The sequence below is a fragment of the Lytechinus variegatus genome, chromosome 1, assembly GCF_018143015.1.
Source record: "Lytechinus variegatus isolate NC3 chromosome 1, Lvar_3.0, whole genome shotgun sequence".
In the NCBI taxonomy this organism is placed as follows: domain Eukaryota; kingdom Metazoa; phylum Echinodermata; class Echinoidea; order Temnopleuroida; family Toxopneustidae; genus Lytechinus; species Lytechinus variegatus.
Genome location: NC_054740.1, coordinates 56947401 through 56968921, shown reverse-complemented (window position 1 = coordinate 56968921; position 21521 = coordinate 56947401). Strand labels below are relative to the sequence as shown.

General features: G+C 36.3%; 1 protein-coding gene across 3 annotated transcripts; it reads left to right on the top strand.

Moving 5' to 3' along the window:
* Nucleotides 1-4989: 4989 nt before the first annotated feature.
* Nucleotides 4990-20625, top strand: LOC121417847 (leucine-rich repeat and death domain-containing protein 1-like). Of its 3 annotated transcripts, none has more exons than XM_041611591.1 (6): nucleotides 4990-5073; nucleotides 13315-14559; nucleotides 15816-15934; nucleotides 16833-16999; nucleotides 17526-18241; nucleotides 19525-20625. In XM_041611591.1, exons 2-6 carry the CDS (start codon nucleotides 13356-13358, stop codon nucleotides 19818-19820), a joined length of 2502 nt encoding a protein of 833 aa, XP_041467525.1. In that variant the 5' UTR covers nucleotides 4990-5073; nucleotides 13315-13355; the 3' UTR covers nucleotides 19821-20625. The 3 variants fall into 3 exon arrangements, with proteins under 3 accessions (XP_041467525.1, XP_041467529.1, XP_041467517.1); XM_041611595.1 differs by having other exon boundaries at nucleotides 4995-5068; XM_041611583.1 differs by lacking the exon at nucleotides 4990-5073 and adding an exon at nucleotides 5122-5140.
* Nucleotides 20626-21521: the final 896 nt, after the last annotated feature.

Here is a 21521-nt window from a genome sequence, read left to right as displayed (position 1 = left end):
AAAAAAACACAAAAAACAACGTATTAACTCAATTTCATGCAGTTATATAGCCCGCCGGCCAGATCTTTTTCAAAAGAGCCCTCAAGTATCCCTACCCCCCCCCCCCTCGGGTTTTTTTTTTGTTTTTTTTTTGTTTTTTTTATATTTTTTTTGTTTGTTCTGAAGGGGGGTGCGTTCGCACCCTCCGCACCCCCCCCCCTGGCGACGGCCCTGATGATGTTCACATATATTAATTTTTATCGGCATTTGAACCAGTAAATTCATATTCCATAGCGTCTGGGGCTCCGCCCCGATGGTTCGCTCGCTACATCTGTTCTTCAGATAGTGGCGCAGTACAGTGTGACAATGCAAAAAAAGTATATTGAGAACTCCTCCTAGGACATCTAGTTTAAATACCATAGGAATAAGATAGCAAACTGTTTGCATAGATCATGGAGATATACAAAGATATATGAGCTCGTATAACCATTAATTCTATATATTTTAGCATTACAAACAATAATTTTGTCGGAAAATCTTGGGGTTATGACGACAGATTCTTCTACGACGGTATATTTTATTGGATCCTCTCAGCCGATGTAATCGAAAGGGGGTTTTCACTCGGCGGCGTATGGACGATTCAAACACATAGTAAATGTATTGTCAAATGCTCTTCATGACAAAGAACATCCAAGAAGTCTTTGAAGAAAAACCGGAGAATCCAAACGGCCGTTTAGTCCACTTTGATTCTGTTTCAAACAATATTGTTTGGAATTTTTCATCTGCTCTGAAACAAGGACGAAACTACTATCCCAGCTTATCAATTTTCGATAAAGACCTAACAGCTGTTCTTTGTCATTCGATTGACTGTTTCAATAATTTAGTCTGTCCTTGAATCATCCGTACGCCGCGAAGCAAGACACCTTTCCGTCCTGAGAATAACTCGTTTCTATTTCTTGGGCGTGGGCGCAAATCACGTGCCTGAGCAAAACTTTATTGTTGTTTTAGCGCAATGCTGATTCACACCTCAAAAACATTCGTTTAACAAGGAGGACCCATGAAATCTCAGAGTTGATGCATGCGCAGAGGGTTAAATCGTCAATTTCATCGTCGTAGAAATACTGTCGTGCAAAACAAAGGCGCTATCCAGAGCGCAACCCGTGTACTTACTTAATCGATTTATTAATTAGTACATGATAATTATGATTCGAGTCGACGGATGGCGTGAAATCTATTGGCCGAGAAGAAGAGACCTGTATATTCGTTTCTATTGAGCAAGACACCCCACACAACCCCTTTCTCCTCTTTGTAATTTCCATTACTCGAATCTGTAAATTTATGCACTACGGCTGCTGTGTGTCAGTTACATGATGTTATAATATTGGTACTCTTTATTTGATATTCAATTTGAAACGAAATAGACAATAGAACAGTATACATGTTGCAATTCATGTTGTATTAATTATTGACAACACAAACTTGAATATTTTTTATACGTATAGTATACAGTGGGTTACTTTTACAGCGCTTGTTGAAAAGGATATTAACTGTTAATTGAATCTTTTAAGTTTAGAACAGTCTCGTAGTCAACTTATAAATAGAATTATGCATCGTTCTTTTTTTCTAATTTGGTTGAAACGTTGGATCGTTATGATATTTTTTACCTAGTCATAAACATCATAATTATTCATTGCTCTCACCATCTTTGTCGTCGTCGGCGCCATCATCATCATCATAATCATCATCATCATCATCACCTTCATCATCATAATCATTATCATTATCCCCTACCTCATCATAATCACTACCGTTATCATCATCGTCATCATCATTATCATCATCATCGTCATCATTATTTATCATCATTATCATCAACAGCAGCATCATCCTCGTTATCATCATCATCATCATAATCCCATGCACCATCATCATTGTCATCATCAGACATCATCATCATTATCATCATCCTCATAATCATCACTATATCGTTATCACTATCGCCATCATCATAATCATCATCATTGTCGTCGTCATCAGCATCAGCAGAATCGTCATCATCATCGTCACAATTTAGTTACCAATCACTATTATGGAAATGAATCAGTGATTGTTCTCTTCACCTAATATACTATATAATGTGATAATTCAGAATACCTTTATTTGATATTGATAAAATTGTGTTTTAATAAAGTGTTTCAATCATCGAGGATGAATATTATAAGCGTTGATCGTTTAAACAATAACTGCTGATATTGTATATAATGTGTTTTTATATATCATCTTCATGTATGCATGTGGCAATATATTATCATTATTTTGTGAATTTTGTAGAGAATTACATTTGAAAAGGCCTATGATAAGAAAAAAGGGGAAGAAAGAGCGCAGATAAGAAATTACTATACCAGTTTGTGTAATTATGAAATGATAGCTATTTCTTATTAAGTCCTAATTCTATGCATTACTTATTATCATTATTTTTATTGTTATCATTATTATTATTATTTTCATTAATATTTTCATTATTATTATTATTATTATTGTTATCATCATCATAATTTTTATTGTTGTAGTTGATATCACATAAATAAGAATAGTGGTCTCATTCAATTAAAGTTAGCATTTGAATAACAAATGTATATAGATGAAATCATCTTCCCTTTGATAGCAGTTGTAACAAGAGTATTTAATTCTTTTTCCCCGACACCGATATGTTTCCCATAAAAGCAGAATAACGACATAAGTGTATCACCTTCCCCAATGTGGTGTGATATGAATATGAAAGATTAAGTAGGGCCTATGCATTGTAATTTCATCAGAAAATTGAGCATGGTGTTACCTGTGCATTTCAAAGAGTATGATAAACTCTTCAAAGGAACATATTTTTATGAATTTATGAAAATTTCTTTCTGTTACATCATAAAGCTATAATGGGGCAGCTGCTTGCATGCGACGCATGGTCGCAAAATGAAAACAAAAATGAATAAGTTAATTTGTTTGTCATTCTTGTTCGTGAATTTTTGTAAGAACTATTATAAGGATATGTTTCTATTATTTCCTGCTTTATATTATAACCGACTTGAAGTCGGTCTTATACACCAGCACCATAAAAATGCACAAAAATTAATTAATTGGATTTAACCATCTGCGCGTTTTTTAATCATATACGTGTGTAAACTTCATTGATTTTGCATTAAAGCATGTCAAATTGCCCTTGTGAATAAATTTAGATAATGATTGTCAATAATTCTCGTACATATACTGTTTAATTTACTGTAATTTTGTTTTGTTTTTTAACTTTTTGTCCTGAAAATTGAACGTTCTGAGCGATGTTTGTGATCATGAACAAGATACGTACTAAACTGCGCGAGCTGAAATTTTGAATTACTGGCCCGATTTAACAGGGACCTGCCAGGATTGTTTGCAGTTATGAAGAAAAACGAAACATATTTCAACAATCAAAGCACCTTTTCTAATCATGAGCAAATGTAAAGGTATGTAACTAAATAATTTATGAGAGTGGGAAGCGGAAAATTGAGATTTAGAACTAAAAATTGGACACTCTATTCATACTTTGTAACGTTTTTTATATTCTGTTCTGAAACTGGATAATTTAAGCATGTTTTAAATAAAAAAAACAAGCTGCGTTTCTCAATAAACATGTTTGCGCGAAGTGCAATCGAGCTGATTTTTTTTATTATGACCTAGGAGCGGGATACTCTGAGCAAATGTTGTCATCATATGAAAATAATAATCATCTTCCTATTCCTCTTTCTAAGTGAGAGCTGAAAATAGTTGATATTCAGATTTAAAAAAAATAGAAGACATTTAAGAATTAGGAATTCAGGAGAAAGATGTAATCTCATGCTAATTGGTCTATAGAGCGCCAAATTTGTTTATATTAAGGCCTGAACACTGTCTTGTAATTATGATTAGGATGCATGAGTTTATGTATTTTCAACAATCAATGCGAGCGCAATTCACGATCCGAATTTTTTTATATAAACTGTCATGAAATGGTGATTTTAAGTAGTTAAAATTAGATATACACAATTCACCAACCAAAATGAGAGCGTGCATCGCTAGCAGATACGTTTTGACAATTTTGACCTGAATAGGGATATTTGAGAACTTTATGAAATACAGGAAAATATAAGGTCCCTGACAAATCAAATTTTGCGCGCGCGCAGCGCGAGCAGAAATTTTACAGAACACTTTTAAATCAAATAGTACATCAAACAAAATAATAAAAGTTCGAATTCCGAGCTGAAATATGTTTTGTATATTGACTTTAAATTTGAAATTGAAACTCCATATTGAGCAAGATTATGTAAATCACTCTAAAGAGCAATGCGAGCCCAAAGCGCGAGCGATATAGTAACATAAAGAATATTAAAAATTTTACAATTCTTCCCCTCATCATATTTTATTTACTCGTCTTCCTCCTCTTATGTTTTCCCTTATTTTTTCTCCTCCCTTTTTTTCTTCTTTTTCTTTTTTTTTCTTTCCCCCTTTTATTATTTTTTTTTGTCCCTCGGCCGGCCCCCCTCCCATGGATCCGCCTAATAGGGTTTATGATATGACCATCGAGATCCCCACCCCATTACAGACACGGCGAAGAAGATTTATTTTCCTTGATTATGATCGACGGACTTTAAAAAATAATAAAGTCGAGGTCGCTCGCACACAGCTGCAAATTGCTGGGGCAGCTTTCGTGTCGCCCATTTGATATGATGCGCCATGTGAAACGCATTTCAAATAACTTATCTGCGAACATATTTTATTCGTCTGTTAAAACAAACAAAATATTTGTTTATAAAATGATGTGATATCGTATGAAATTGTCTAAAATTTGATTCAAAAGCAAGCTTACGAATTTTATTTGTTCATCATAAATTTCAGTTAGCGCCCGTGTCTAGATAGCGCATCATAACACGAAAGACGATACCGTAAGTCTGCTCGTGAACTTTGACCTAATTTGATCCGACGAGCTATATAGCTAGAGCTGTAGCGCTATAGCTAGCTGTTGCCGAGAGACGATACGCTGCCTGTGTTTACCGTTTTGTTCTGCTACAGCCTACGCAACGGAGTGGTAATGTACGGTTTCTTTCTCTTGCTTGCTTTTCAGATATTATGAAAAACTAGTTTTGTCTTCGTTTTGCATGTAAAAGATATAAATACCGTACCATAAAATCGATAACTTTCCTTCTTAGTAAAAAATAGTACCGGTACGTTTGCTTGGTGTCTAGAAAATTAAGTGCAGTCCCACGTGCTTATATTTTTGTAGAGGTTTGACACTGAGCGAGTTTTTGGCAGTCAATGGCAATGCAGAGAAGCCATGAGTGGTATAGTGCACTTGTTCACTGCTACCACCCTGCCTGTGGGGAATCTACAGGTAGGACTATGGTATGCCAATGTTGTACAGAGCACACACTTTAAAAAATCATTAAAATATCACTTTTGTGACCAAAATTACTAATTTTCATACAGTTGCAATTTATTTTTCATCATTAACTTGGGAATAATTTGGCCTTATCGTCATCCAAGTCACTGGGGACAAACTTGAGACACACCTCAAATATCAGCAATCTTTCAATAGAATCCACGGTTGGAAGATTTTCAAAAGAAATTCATTGTTCGCGATGCGAAACTGTGCGAAGCTTCTCACTGAGCGGGGACTTCCTTCCACCACACGTTTTCCCATTGACACAAAAACAACTGACTCGGACACTTTTTCAAACGACAAAAATAGTCTTTATCTTTTCTCTCCTGTGGCGGTATATTCCTAGTTGATGAAGCAATGATCAAAACAATAAGACAAAATTAATCACACAAAAACACTATTTAACTGTCTAAATACTCCTCGTGATCCGAGTCCCCTTCCCGTGTCAAGTTCGTCCTATCTCCCATAGGAGGGGACTTGGATAACGAGGAGTAGTATTAGTCGTTATCCAAGTCCCCTCCTATGGGAAATTAGACGAACTCAACACGGGAAGGGGACTCCGATCACGAGGAGTATTTAGACAGTTAAATAGTGTTTTTAATGTGATTTTCATTGATTTTAATGATTCGTGTTATCGAAAATATTCATTAACCATGTCTATTAAACTGTCTAAAAGTGGCAGAGTGGTTTTGAAGAGGAGGGAAATGAGGGGTAGATGAATATCAACGGGTTAATTGCCGTTTTGTATTTTTAGGATAGGGGACTTGGATCACGAGTAATACTACTCCTCGTTATCCAAGTCCCCTCCTATGGGAAATTGGACGAACTTAACACGGGAAGGGGACTTGGATCACGAGGAGTATTTAGACAGTTAAATAGTGTTTTTAATGTGATTTTCATTGATTTTAATGATTTTTATAATCGAAAATATTCATTAATCATGTCTATTAAACTGTCTAAAAGTGGCAGAGTGGTTTTGAAGAGGGAAATGAGGGGTAGATGAATATCAACGGGTTAATTGCCGTTTTGTATTTTTAGGAGAGGGGACTTGGATCACGAGTAATAGTACTCCTCGTTATCCAAGTCCCCTCCTATGGGAAATTGGACGAACTTAACACGGGAAGGGGACTCGGATCACGAGGAGTATTTAGACAGTTAAATAGTGTTTTTAATGTGATTTTCATTGATTTTAATGATTCTTATCGAAAATATTCATTAATCATGTCTATTAAACTGTCTAAAAGTGGCAGAGTGGTTTTGAAGAGGAGGGAAATGAGGGGTAGATGAATATCAACGGGTTAATTGCCGTTTTGTATTTTTAGGAGAGGGGACTTGGATCACGAGTAATAGTACTCCTCGTTATCCAAGTCCCCTCCTATGGGAAATTGAACGAACTTAACACGGGAAGGGGACTCGGATCACGAGGAGTATTTAGACAGTTAAATAGTGTTTTTAATGTGATTTTCATTGATTTTAATGATTCTTTTTATCGAAAATATTCATTAATCATGTCTATTAAACTGTCTAAAAGTGGCAGAGTGGTTTTGAAGAGGAGGGAAATGAGGGGTAGATGAATATCAACGGGTTAATTGGCGTTTTGTATATTTAGGAGAGGGGACTTGGATCACGAGTAGTATATAGGGGAAGGCGGGGTAAGTTGAGCATAGGGGCAAGTTGAGCCACCAGCCCCAGGCCAATAATGAATGAGTCAGACATTGTGGTGGTGTCATGTATTGATGACCCATAGCATAACACCTAACCCCACCACATTGTTTTCAACTTTGAAACAAAAAGTAGTTTTTTAGAGGGAAAAATATGAATTTCAGCCAAAAAAGTAAAAAAGAGTGTGAAATAGATAAGTGCTTTATAAATACACACGTCTTTAAATATAATAAAGACATGAGAACAACATTATTAGTCCAGGTATGGATCTTCATTCATGTCATAGTCTTTTATATGATGGATGCATAATAAATGTGTGGATACAAAATTATCGCACTAAGTTCGGACTGGGGTAAGTTGAGCCAAACAGCATGGGGCAAGTTGAGCCATGGTAATTCCTATGGTAATGTATATTAAAAAACAAACAAACCATAAAAATCGATTGAAATGCTTGCTGAAAGGAGCAAATTTACATGACTGCTCTTTTCCTTTTAAAGGATGTTAGTATTTATAGAGAATTAGCAAGTGAAAAAACTTTAAACAAAAAATTGACATGCTGGTTCTCCCCTCATACATTTTGTACATAGTTTTTGTGGCTCAACTTACCCCAGAAGGTGGCTCAAACTTACCCCATATATGGGGCAAGTTGAGCCATTTGAAATCGTTTTTTTCAAAGGTCACGATGACTTTCAGTGTGGGGATAGAAAGTTATATATAGGTGGAAAATATTTCAGAAGAATTAAATTTCAAGGCAAGGTACTTATTTCGACAAGATTATTAATCATATCAATTCTAACATGCAAAAAGCAAAAACTGTCACAACTTACCCCGCCTTCCCCTACTGTTTTAATTCAAACTTCTTTAGACAGTTAAATAGTGTCTTTAATGTGATTTTCATTGATTTTAATGATTCTTATTATCGAAAATATTTATTAATCATCTCTAGGAAACTGTCTAAAAGTGGCAGAGTGGTTTTGAAGAGGAGGGAAATGAGGGGTAGATGAATATCAACGGGTTAATTGCCGTTTTGTATTTTTAGGAGAGGGGACTTGGATCACGAGGAGTAGTATATACTGTTTTAATTCAAACTTCTTTAGACAGTTAAATAGTGTCTTTAATGTGATTTTCATTGATTTTAATGATTCTTATTATCGAAAATATTTATTAATCATCTCTAGGAAACTGTCTAAAAGTGGCAGAGTGGTTTTGAAGAGGAGGGAAATGAGGGGTAGATGAATATCAACGGGTTAATTGCCGTTTTGTATTTTTAGGAGAGGGGACTTGGATCACGAGGAGTAGTATACTGTTTTAATTCAAACTTCTTTAGACAGTTAAATAGTGTCTTTAATGTGATTTTCATTGATTTTAATGATTCTTATTATCGAAAATATTTATTAATCATCTCTAGGAAACTGTCTAAAAGTGGCAGAGTGGTTTTGAAGAGGAGGGAAATGAGGGGTAGATGAATATCAACGGGTTAATTGCCGTTTTGTATTTTTAGGAGAGGGGACTTGGATCACGAGGAGTAGTATACTGTTTTAATTCAAACTTCTTTAGACAGTTAAATAGTGTCTTTAATGTGATTTTCATTGATTTTAATGATTCTTATTATCGAAAATATTTATTAATCATCTCTAGGAAACTGTCTAAAAGTGGCAGAGTGGTTTTGAAGAGGAGGGAAATGAGGGGTAGATGAATATCAACGGGTTAATTGCCGTTTTGTATTTTTAGGAGAGGGGACTTGGATCACGAGGAGTAGTATACTGTTTTAATTCAATTCTATTGATCTTAATAATTATCATCGAAAATAGGAAACAAGTAACACAGTGGTTTAATTCGGATGAAGGGGGACTTGAATCACGAGGAGTAATTATAGACCGACATTTTTTTACGTACCTTACGAAATAAAGCAATGGAGACAGTTAAGAGAGAGATGCATTTTGATTTATTTAGTAAAAACGTGATAGACGAAATAAAGCATAATCTTGACAAACATATCATGAGATTTATTCATAGCATAATTAAAAAGTACGACGAAATAAAGCCTATATATACTGAAAAGAAGTAGATGCAATTTTGATTTATTTAGTAAATTAGGGATAAACGAAATAAAGCAATGTCTGCAGAAGAGGGATATACTCGGGGCCGATTTGTAAACGAAATAAAGCAAATTTCATAGTGTGGGAAACATAAGAAGATGAATATAATCTTGATTTATGTATATGAAAAGTACTAATTTACGAAATAAAGCAATGGAGATTGAAAAGATGATTCAATCATGATTTATTTAGTAAATTAGGAATCAACGAAATAAAGCAATTGAGACTGTTCGAGGGATATAGGGGCCGATTTATTTAGTAAAAATGTAAACGAAATAAAGCAAATTTCATAGTGTGGGAAACATAAAAAGATGAATATAATCATGATTTATTTATATGAAAAGTACTAATTTACTAACTAAAGCAATAGAGATTGAAAAGAAGTATATAAATGCAATTCGATCTGATTCATAACGCCAATAAAGTGAAGATAGACCAAAGATTGTAGAGCTCGCGTACGCGGCGCTCTACAATCTTTGGTGGAGACTGAAAAGAGACAAGTCACACACAACTACGATGGAGGTTGGTAGAAACAGGTAGGACATGTTTTACGTTGTGAAAAATTGTCCGTGGATCCGAGTCACCGAGGACTTGGATCACGATAATGCCAATAATTTTTTTATTCACCAGAGGCAGAGCGCTCAAAAACTTGAATTTTGGGCATATTTTTTTGTAGGCCCTCTAGTTGTGAAAATGAATATGGCAAGAAAATTTTCATTTTTTATCTCTATTTTTAATTAAGAAAAAAATAATTTAAAGAATCAAATTTAAATAAAGAGTCAAGTTATATGAATAATACTGGTGTAATGGAAACTGTCAGTGTAAAAAAATCAAGCATTTGCCCCAAAGAAAAAGAGAAAATAAGCCAAACATTGCCACCCTTATTTTGCCACACATGGAGATATAACTAAGTGAGAACAAGGTTATATCATAACCTTGTTCATTGAATGAGTGGTATAGCATGTATAGTGAGTGATTGTATTACTGACCAGCCTTGTATTACCAAACGCGTGCATCATATGCGTCAGAAAATAATTAAATACGCTCAAACCTTTGCAACATCCTTCCAAAGGGCACTTGAATAGAAAAATGATCAAACACGCAATTTCAAAGTCTTTATATCCTCAAGTCAAAACAATAAAATATGGTCAAAATAGCTCATCAGTGACTTTGTTGTTTTCCCAACTTTTCCATAGAAAACACACGTTTGGTAATACAATACCTTTTTCAAGTGACCAAAAATTTCACTTGCGAAGAGACGTCCGATTGGAAGCTGATGTAAAAATGATAAACAATTTTGGCAAAATTTCTGCATATTTATATTTTGTAGGTATTTGTGTATTTATGGTGAATTCTATTGAAATATAAATGTGTTTGATATGATCAAACTCATGAAAAGTGTTCGGTAATACGATCCACTACCATACTGCCGAACAGCGAAGGAACTAAAACGAGAGAGAGAGTGGCAGTGCAGTGAGTCTAGACCAAAGTATGATGGGGTGACCATAGTTTTTGTGCATATTTAAAAAATTATCATGAAGTTGATTTTCACTGTCACAGACACAGTTCACCCAAAATTAATCAAAATGAATATCAAACAAAAGGCGAGATCCCAACTTGAAATTTGCTTCATGGAGATTACTTCTACGACGATCCTCAGCCGGATCCATAAGTCAGGATGTAGTGCTAAGAAATATTAATATTAACTTAATTTTATTTAATATTAACTTAATAATATTATTTAAAGTAGATCAAACGTCACTCACACAACATGCGAGGTTAGTAATACTAACCTCGCACAACGCATGTGATTTCATAGTGGACTTTGACGTTTTCAGTCATCACACGAATGTGAGGGAATAAAACACGCCAAACCTTTCAATATTTCTCCACTATGTTACTCCTGTAATTGTACATTAGTATTTTAAGTTCATTTTGAAAAGGAATTATTTACAAAAGTGTTTTTACGCTTACCTCCAAATATCAACCGTTCAATCCGTCCTTACATGTAGTTATCCTGAATACTGCGGTGGAAATTACGCAAACAACAATCGGAGTTCACTTATTCTCGATTCAAGACTTCAGCGCATAATAGGAAATTGTACCAAAAATCAACAGGTTGCATCTCATGTATATACTTATAGGTAAAGTACGCCATCTTTTGACATGATGATGATGAAAGTGGATTGAACGAGCAAGAAAATAATGCTGATCGCCTAGAATGCAGTTAGCAATACAAGCTGCAGAACCGTAAAAAAACGGCTTGTGAATAGTATCGCGCGCCCTCTTTAGGCAAAAATTGATATCCACGCTGATCAAGAGGCATCTACGTGAAGATCATGAAAAATATGCTTTTATTTTATTAAAAAAAAACAGCAAAGAGAAGTCAACAAATGATCCATATGGTTCGTTAAGTGTCATAGCACAATTAGAATTCATAGCTATGATGTAAAGTCATAGTTATTTGAGCTAAAAAGGTGTGAAAGATTCACATGTACCAGGTGCATATGAATCCTTGGTACACTAGATGATTTGAAACCATGAGTGATCAAACGTTAGATCTAAACTCCCACATATTACTACTACTTTGTCAACATTCAAGGCATTCACTGGTATCGCGAACTTAAAATTCAATGAACATCAACTTGTGCATGCTCGCCTGAAAAAGTGTCATAATATTAATTATACTTAGTCACTATCACTTACCATCAGAAAGTGCTAAATTTAACTAAATCCCCTTTAAAAAGTTAAAAAATTTCCCTAAAATGTGCGGAATATTCGCCATATTATATATCCAGAGCACGCGGCAGATTTAAGAACCGGGGTTGTCGAAAATGAAGAAGTCATTGGTTCTGTATCAAGTACGATAACTTTCTCTCAAATTTAGGAATGTGTCTCCAAAATTTCCAATTAAAAAAGGAAAATTCATCGTTACGGCGTTGAATTTGCACAGATATCAAGTCAAGGCATGCTTGCAGGTTGCTTTCATTAGACAGGGGCCCCGATCGCAATGCGAATGACCACTAATACTTCCAGGTTGGACATCCCATGCGATGCTGCGCAAGTCAGCGGCCCTCGCATGCATTGACTTTTAATCACGCAATGCACTTTGTTGAACGAAGGGCAGGGGATGTCGAATCTCGGTTGTGAAACATGGCAGTACAGTTCAAGATTTTATGAATTATCAACATGGAATTTGAAAATTAACATTGCAATTAAAAACAGACAAATAAATTTTACAAATATTGGTGCAAATATCATTTTGTGAAAAGAAATTTTAGTACAAAAAATATTGCAGAAAAGCTTAACGTGTCGAATCTTGGGTATGTTACTCTAAGTTAGACTAAAGTCGAGACTACATGTAGACTCTACTTGTATTGGCAAATTTGTCACCGACTATAAATAAAGCCGGATGTAAGTGCCCGTTCCAAAAAAAACAACTTATTTGCAAGCATCACTATGTCATCATTTCAATTAAATTCAATATGTTTTTATTCCATTCAATATAAAAAAAAGTTACATAATCAAGTAAAAATATGGCTGTCGAAATACCATTAATACAAAGATAAAATTAAATCTTTTGTCAAGACAGCCATCGGCCACCACAACATGAAGTAAATCATTTTCCAAGCAGATATTATTAACAATCTGTGTACAACATAGTACTGACTGATTCTGTAGCATTTTGGGCGCTAATGCAGTTTCGTACTGGGCGACTTCGAGAAAATTTCCCCACAGAATATCAACATTTTTAGTCTTTTTAGAGAAAACCAATTCAAATAATAGAGCTCTACCAAATCGCTGGCAAGATCGTAGACTACAAATTTATTGATGAAAATGTGAGGTACATTTACAACTGTACATAAGGTTAAGGTGTTTTGCTGGTATCGCAATCTCAAAATTCAATGCCTACATGTATCAACAAACGTGTGGCGTGCAGGAAAAGGTTCTTAAAAAGTGTGATCTTATTTGGCACATGAAAGTTTTGTGGAAATTTATGCCAAAGGCAAAGCAAAAAAAAGTGAGATAGTTATATCAAATCATTCATTTTTTCCTGATTTTACCGTGAACTGGTATCTGTTTTAACAATACATGCATGTTTAAAAACATATATTAATTACTTTTTATCCACAGATATCCCTAGAATGGTATAGACTGACACGAAAACGTCCACCATGGATTTGGAAACGATTGAAGAGATAGACGATGCTGCCCTTTCTGAGTTTGGTAAGGAGACAGAAGAGAGGGAAGAACTTGAAAAAGAGTCTGAAGACCTGAAGACAGAAGTGCCAGATGACGTTGATGAGAAAACGGATGGAGATTCCTTGGAGAAAAGAGAGGATGAGAACGCAAACGAAATTACTTTTACTTCTGGTGAAGAAACTCGTCCGGTGAATACAGTTGTGGATTCAGATATGCAGACATGTGCTCTCGATGAAGCACATGAAGTTATTCAAGAAATCCCAAATGAGGAAAATGTTGCCCCTGCACGGTTGGATGTAAGTTCATTGGTATACAGGGATACTCATGGCAAGTTTTGTTTGGATCTATCAGAAGAGGACATCAGCGCGATACCCTCAGACACCTTTGAGCTAGATTTCTTAAATTACTTTGCAGTGACATGTTTACCGCTGTATGAGATCCCATCTGGTCTCAGTTACCTTCAGCAGCTTGATGCCTTGATACTGCGAGAGTGTTCTTTAGCAGAGTTCCCAAAGAGTATCTGTGCATTGCCACTCCTGGAAAATTTAGACTTGAGCGGAAATGAAATCATGGAGATTCCCACGGAAATAAGAATGCTATCCTCATTGCGACAGATTGATCTATCAGACAATCAACTTACTGTCTTACCCGATGAATTCTGCCACCTGCGTGAACTCATCTGCGTCTTTCTCTCCCAAAACAAACTGACCAGCCTGCCCACCAACATCTCAAATCTTCGCAACATCCAGGTCTTTGAGATGAACAATAACATGTTGAAATGGTTACCAAAACAAGTCTGTCTCTTGGATCAACTTGTGAAGCTCAGTCTTTGTGGGAACTACCTTCAAACATTGCCAGCGGACATCGAGTACCTCTTTAACCTCCAGGAGTTGCATCTTGAACAGAACAGCTTCTTCTACCTCCCCATCCAAATATACTGGCTTCCGGAACTGGAGGAACTGTACCTGAGTCAGAATCATATCCAGGAGATATCTCCAGAGATTCAGAAGCTCACTAAGCTTAAGGTCTTAGATCTGAGTAACAATGAGCTTAGTATGGTCCCGCAAGAGATATGTCTTCTCCTAAACTTAGTATTTCTTGGTCTCAGCTCCAACAGGCTAACATCTCTCCCAGACAACATGAATAGACTTTACAAGTTGGTGGAATTCTTAGTAGGTATGTAATCTTTTTACTTTTTTGATTATTATTATCCTTATTTACATGTTTGTTAAGTGAAAATTGGTATAATTGCTTGAATGTAGAATTTAGTGATAATAAAGACTCTCTCTCTAGCTTGTCATTCATACGCTCATTCATTCATTCATATTTTGTCTTGGAGCATGATGAAACAGTGATTTAAAAATAAGCATTTACATCACAGTTGGTATACAAATGAGGGACTTGATGATAAAACACATACCCTATTTCAAATGTTGTAGAGGTCATCATTATATGCCTGAAATTATCATGTTTTATACAACTCCTAAGAATGTTCTGTAATCTGATTGGTCCAAATCGGATCACATGATATTCAGCGAATTGCACTAATTTTGCATCCAAAACGCACTAATGTATCCTGCACTCTGACGTCATACATGTACCAAAAGTACTATCCTGCACTCTGACGTCAGAGTGCAGGATAGTGCAAGGTCTGAAATTATCTAGAATTTAGATAAAATATGGCATTTGGGGCAACTCAGTAACATGGGGGTTGTATAAAACAAACAATGCACACATTCTTGTGCATAGAGAACCTAAGTAATGAACTCTGTGCTCGACTCGCCAAATGGAATACCGCATTCGGTCCTGCGGTATATCCATTGGCTCTTCTCGCACATCGTTCATTATTTGGCCCTGTATGCACGCGCTTACGTGCATTATTTGTATACTCAACGATAACTGTAAAGAACCATTTGAGGATTCACTTTCAAATTAGTTGATACAATCTGGTGGGGCTACTTTATCTTTGCAATGTCTATTTTAGCTAATATTTTTAAAAGAATCTAACTCCAAATGTTGAATGAAAATCAAGGAAAATGCAATAATCATTGGCACTAAGAATCTCATAGTATTCCTAAAATATGTAAAATGATGAAATATTTCAAAGATTTTGTTGACCACATTTTATATTGTCCTTGAAAAGATATGATGAGACATCAAACAAATTAGTAGAAAGCAAACATGTCACTCTAACCACGTACATGTAGAAGTGAACTACCACACCTCCATTGCAGGTTTTGAAACAAAAAATCAAGGTTTATAAGGCAGGCTAAACAGAAAATACTTTTTTATGAAGACATACATGTAATGTACATCTTAAACCTTGCGGACCCTCAGGCTTGTGGGAAGCTGACTTTTCACCGCACCGGTTTGGGAGGTCACCTCCCAAAGTTAATTCTTGTCTGTATATAATTCAATTCATTTTTCTTCAGGAAATAACGAGCTGACAGAAATTCCTGATGACATCTCCCTCCTGTCCGAGCTTCAAGTCCTTGATCTTTCCAATAACCATATACCGGATCTACCTGTTGAGATTGCAAGCCTAAAGCAGGTATAAAAAAAATATTGATTTGTGATAATTGCTCTGAAGCCAGAATGCTCAATAAACCTGTAATCACTGTGATGGTTCCATGATATTTGCTCTGGCGACAATTGCTCTGCTGTTAATTCCATACACTAAAGGAATGACCAACTTTAACCCTGCATTTAACATTACAAAATACCCCAATCCCAAACCTAACCCTAAACCAAACATGAAACTCTATTTCAAGCCTTACCCTATATCTTAGAAAAAAATGAAGCCTGGAGCAATTGTCAATTGTCACCTATCATGATACTTCTGGCAACTCTTATCCCTACATGTAGTTTGGAATCTACCATTTAAACCAAAAAAAATCAGAGCTCATCTTGAGTATGGGATTTGTATGAAGTGAACTGCTTTAGTACTTTTTTTTTTTGGGGGGGGGGCAGCCACTTGCAGCATAAGAAAACAGCAGATTTAAAACCAATTGTTCTGCATTGGTAAAACTTACAGGCAGCTAATGGCTATAGGCAAACCAAACAAAGAGAAGTGATCGTCTGTCTCATCTCATTGCAGTTTAACACGTGTAGCTATTGCACCCAAATGTACCTAGCACATCTATAATCACCTTGCCAAGAATTTGATGTTTGACTCCCCAGTTTTGGGACTTTTTAAAATAATATCACATTTGTCTTTACCGGTATTTGCTATGTTGTAAAGCTTTCATGAAACATCCCTCCCCACGTAAAGTTTGATGTAATTTTACAATTGATTTTATGAGCCAACCCCCCCCCCCCCCTCTTTGCAAGGTATACCACACAGTCAAGCCATCCTTTATCATATAAGATTCTTGTAATAACCAATCCACATTTGTTCTCAAGAAGTACCGGTACATTGTTGTGATTTTTTTGGTCTTTATTCAATGCAGGTATATGTACTATCGCTGCAAGGAAACCAGATATCCAAGTTCCCTCCTGGTGCCTGCCTTCTTAGCCAATGTCAAGAGTTGACATTTGACAGGAACTTACTTAGTAGACTACCCAGTGAGGTCAAGCACATGAAATCATTACAGAGTGTTACAATCACCAATAATAGGTAATATTGTGTTAATGCTCCTATTATATAGTTGCCTAACCTATTCAGTGGCACAATGTACAATGCGTCCCACAAAAAATGTGCTTTTATGCTTCTTCTGCAGAGGCAGAATATGCATTTTGAAATACTCATCTTAGATGCATTTACACCAAGAACTTTAAAATGCTTGGAACTATTTTCAAAGCGACTTTGGGATAGCTGGCATATTTTTTAAAGATTTGATTAGAATTACAGAAAGTTCACTTCCATTTAATCGGTCATAAAAACTTAGGGTATCCCAATTACAGAACGAATAGGCAAACAGTCACTGCATAACTGCTGAAAAGCTTTCTGATCCCCCCCAACCAAAAATATTTCATGCAGCATCATGTACAGTAAGTGATTTTCATTTTGACAAGCATCAATAGCTCTTGCCAGTGATATCATCAAGGTTATACGACCAGTAGGATACCTAATCAAACACTCTTCTGAACGTTTAAACGGAAGGATTAATTCTCTTTGAATTGTTGACTCTCCTCTTTTTTAGACTTGAGCAGTTTCCTAAGGAGTTGTGTGAAGTAAGGACGCTTCAATTCTTGAATCTGAGTCAGAACCGCATTAGTTCCATACCAGCCTCTGTGCGCCGTCTCCAGAATCTTGAGAAGTTGATCCTCGACCACAACACCTTTCCAGCGATTACTCCGGAAATGTGCACACTCAAGAACTTGGTATCCCTCAGCATGTCGGACAACCAGATAAAAGAGATCTGTGAGGAGGTCAGTATGTACCAACGGTTAGAGGCCCTAGACCTTTCCAACAACAAGTTCCCAGTATTTCCTCCAGAGATCTGGACCATCCCACGGCTCAGGATCCTACACTTCATCCAGGAAAAGGGTGTCAAGGCTTCATTCCTGCAGCCTGCCATCTACAACTGCTCCGAACTCGAGGAGATCTACATCCAGAACAACTGCCTGACCATGATCCCAAACACCATCAGAGCCCTATCCAAGCTCCGAGTATTCTGTGCTTCCGACAACTGCCTCATGGACATACCGGATGTCTTTTGTGAGCTGAAGAACCTGGAGGTCCTGAAGCTTGAAAGGAATGAGATCAAGTCTCTGCCAATAAACTTTGAGATGTTGACCAAGCTACAGGTATTGCGACTTGATGCCAACCCATTGGCACACCCTCCAAGTGAGGTGTGTGAAGGAGGAGCCATGGACCCAATCACGAGCTTTATCAGGAGAGCAGATGAAAGAGAGGGTGAGTTTCACAGAGGAGTGTGCTAGTACTATGACACAGTGATAGATATTGAGTTCAGTTCAGTTTCAGTTTGGCTTTTCCGCATCTCACAAAACAATATACATGTAGCATAACATTTGGCAATAAGGAACAAATAATGATAATACCAACATGTAATATATAACGCAGATCACAGCTAAATGTGTCCCTATGCACTTAATTGGATTTTATTACCCTGGCTTTAGCCCCGCAGCCTTTTACAGCACGGTGGCATTTCAAGGAATAGATTCCTGCCAGGTACCCATTCACCTCACCTGGGTTGAGTGCCGCACAATGTGGATAAATTTCTTGCCGAAGGAAATTACGCCATGACTGGGATTTGAACCCACGATCCTCTGTTTCAAAGTCCGGAGACTAATCCACTTGGCCACAACGCTCCACAAAACAAAACATAAATAATAATACTTCTAATACTCCTAATCGGACACATTAATGAATCAACAATGCTACGCAAGTCTTTGAGATCCGACATGAGAGTTGGTAAATCATGAAAGAAATTATTTGTATCCCTACATATGCAATCAAAAAATTTAATGGCCTCCATTCTCTGGTTTTATGAGGGAGGCGCAAAAAAAGTAAATCATAAATAACTTCATTCTCACTATGAAAACAGTGACCAGCAAATGTTAATGTACATTTAATCATGGTGGTGGAGATAGGTGGAAGATCTCTTGGGAATGTTAATTTGAATTGTTGACTCTCCTCATTTCTAGACTTGAGCAGTTTCCTCAGGAGTTTTGTGAAGTTAGGACACTTAAATTCTTGGATATTAACAATCTTAACTTCAGTCTAGAAAATCAGAAAGAATTATTCCTCATACTCATGAGGATCTTCCACCTATCCCATGTCAGATTTTGTTAATGATAAGATAGTATACTAAAATAATTCAATAGAAATAAGACAAAATAAGATAAGTAATGATGTTTAAAATTGCAGATAAGAGACAAAATATGATAAAAATATAAAGGGTAAACTATTTCAAAAGCAATGGATGTAATAAATAGTTTCCCTGCATGCATGAGTAACTATTAATAAGTATTGTTAATTGATTAAGTCTTTTTTTTAGAGACCTTTGACTTTGCAATGTTTTATTCTTTCTCTGGAGACTTTGCTTCACAAGATGGTAACATGAGTAGCGACAAATTTGGGAGAGTGAATAATCAATTTAAATGTTTCTTTTAAATATTATTAGAAATTTTTTTCCTTTTGATGTAATAATTCCCAATCTCCTCTTCTTTCTCCAGAGGCCTTGCTTCACAAAATGTTCACGTGCGTCGCGGCAAACCTGAGAGAGCGGGAGGCCCACGACCTGATGCGTGTCTTTCACTTCCCGAAGGATGTCATGACCCTGATAGAGAAACAGCATCGAGGATCCCCTCCGGATGCCCTGACCATGTCTGTCGTGAAACGGTGGCGGGAGGAGAAGGGACGTGCTGCGTCTCCCGATGAGCTGATACGCTATGTCAGGTTGATAGACATGCCGGTGGTGTCTCACAAACTGAAGACAATGCGTGTGGACTCCCAGGTTCATAGGCTATGAGTTCATCAGAGTTGTTATACGGGACTTTGTCAAGGTCGTCGTGAATCAGTAAAGAATCAAACAGTGTTGCACAAGCCTGAGCAATCGATCATAGCATCAATTTTTGTGATTGAATGCACTAAATGATAATTGTGATTAATCATAGAAACCATCCCCATGATCAGTTGTCAGGGCGTGTATCGTGGGACCATAATCTTATGATCGTGGAAATTTAGAACATTGGCCTGTTTTGTAAGGATTTGATGATTGATCGAACTCGATTACAAAGATAGAAAGCCGATGATGTCATGTTCTGTTCTTGAGATTGGTTGAATTGGTGCCATTTATGGAGAGCAATATGGTCGGATAGGTAGCTTCTATGTGATGCATTTTGGCATGGCTTGCTCTCGATTGTTGGGATTGATATGAATTTATTGCAAGTCTTTATGAGGCTTGGTCAGTGCTTCACATTTTATTGCATGGCCAAGAGCTCTGAAGGAGGTAATCATTCACATCTGCCAGATCAAAAAAAATAGCCATCAATAATGAAAACTTGTTCAGTCTATAAATTACCTCGTAATTGATTTTACTCATTCAGATTCGCCTGAACAAAATAGTGCCCTCAGCATTAAGTATTGCATCCCTTTCGCAAACAATGCATATTTTTCTTGTGTAATTTGACTTTCAAAATTTGGAAAAGTACCTTCTAATGTGCGTGTGTTAGATTTTGGAGATGAAGAACAATTCCACATTAAAACAAAATGGTTGGCGGCGTAGTCACAGCATTTTTTGAAGGTGGGGTTAATTTGCACCCCATTCCCCCCCCCCCCCCCCCCGAAAACTCGGAAACCAAGATTTGAGCACTACTGAAGAAACAAATAGCTATTTTATCGAACAAAGATACTGTATATTAGGATTCAATTAAGTCTAGATCTTTAGATAGAAAAATGCATCTCTTCTTACATCATTTTGAGAATTTCAAGTGAAAACTGATGTGCATTCAGACCAGTATTTCTTTTGCTTTGATCACTGCCTTTACAGACAATTAGGAAGTTAAATACCATTACATTACATGACCAAACCCATAATACAATGTACATTTACATTTTAGATGCTTATGTTTTCCTTTGATACCAGTTTGTATTAATATGTCGTATCACACTTTTTGTACTGCTGCACCAAAAGATGAATCATAATACAAATTTGATTTCAAGTGCCTTCTTTATTATTCGACCAAAGTACTATTACTCTTCACATGACACATATGTACTGTTCTTTCAGTTTACATCTGCTTGATGGCAATCAAATTGCCTGTTTTTTATAAACTTGCTCTAAATGATTTGTACATATACATGTAGGTATATTCACATTACATTCTATGCACATTATCTCTGTATTATTAATAGCGACATCTTAGTGAGCGTACATACCGTCCAGAGAGGCTCATGGCGATAGCGCAGCATCAGTTCCTTTGGATATACACAACTAAACATAAAAAAATACAAATATCAATGTAAATGAAGTCAACAAATAGATCTTAAAGGGATGGTCGGGGCTGAAAGTATTTATAGCTTAACAAATAGAGTAGAATTCACTGAGCAAAATGCCGAAAATTTCATCAAAATCAGATAACAAATAAAGTTATTGAATTTTAAAGTTTAGCAATATTTTGTTGAAACAGTTGTCATGAATATTCATTAGGTGGGCTGATGATGTCACATC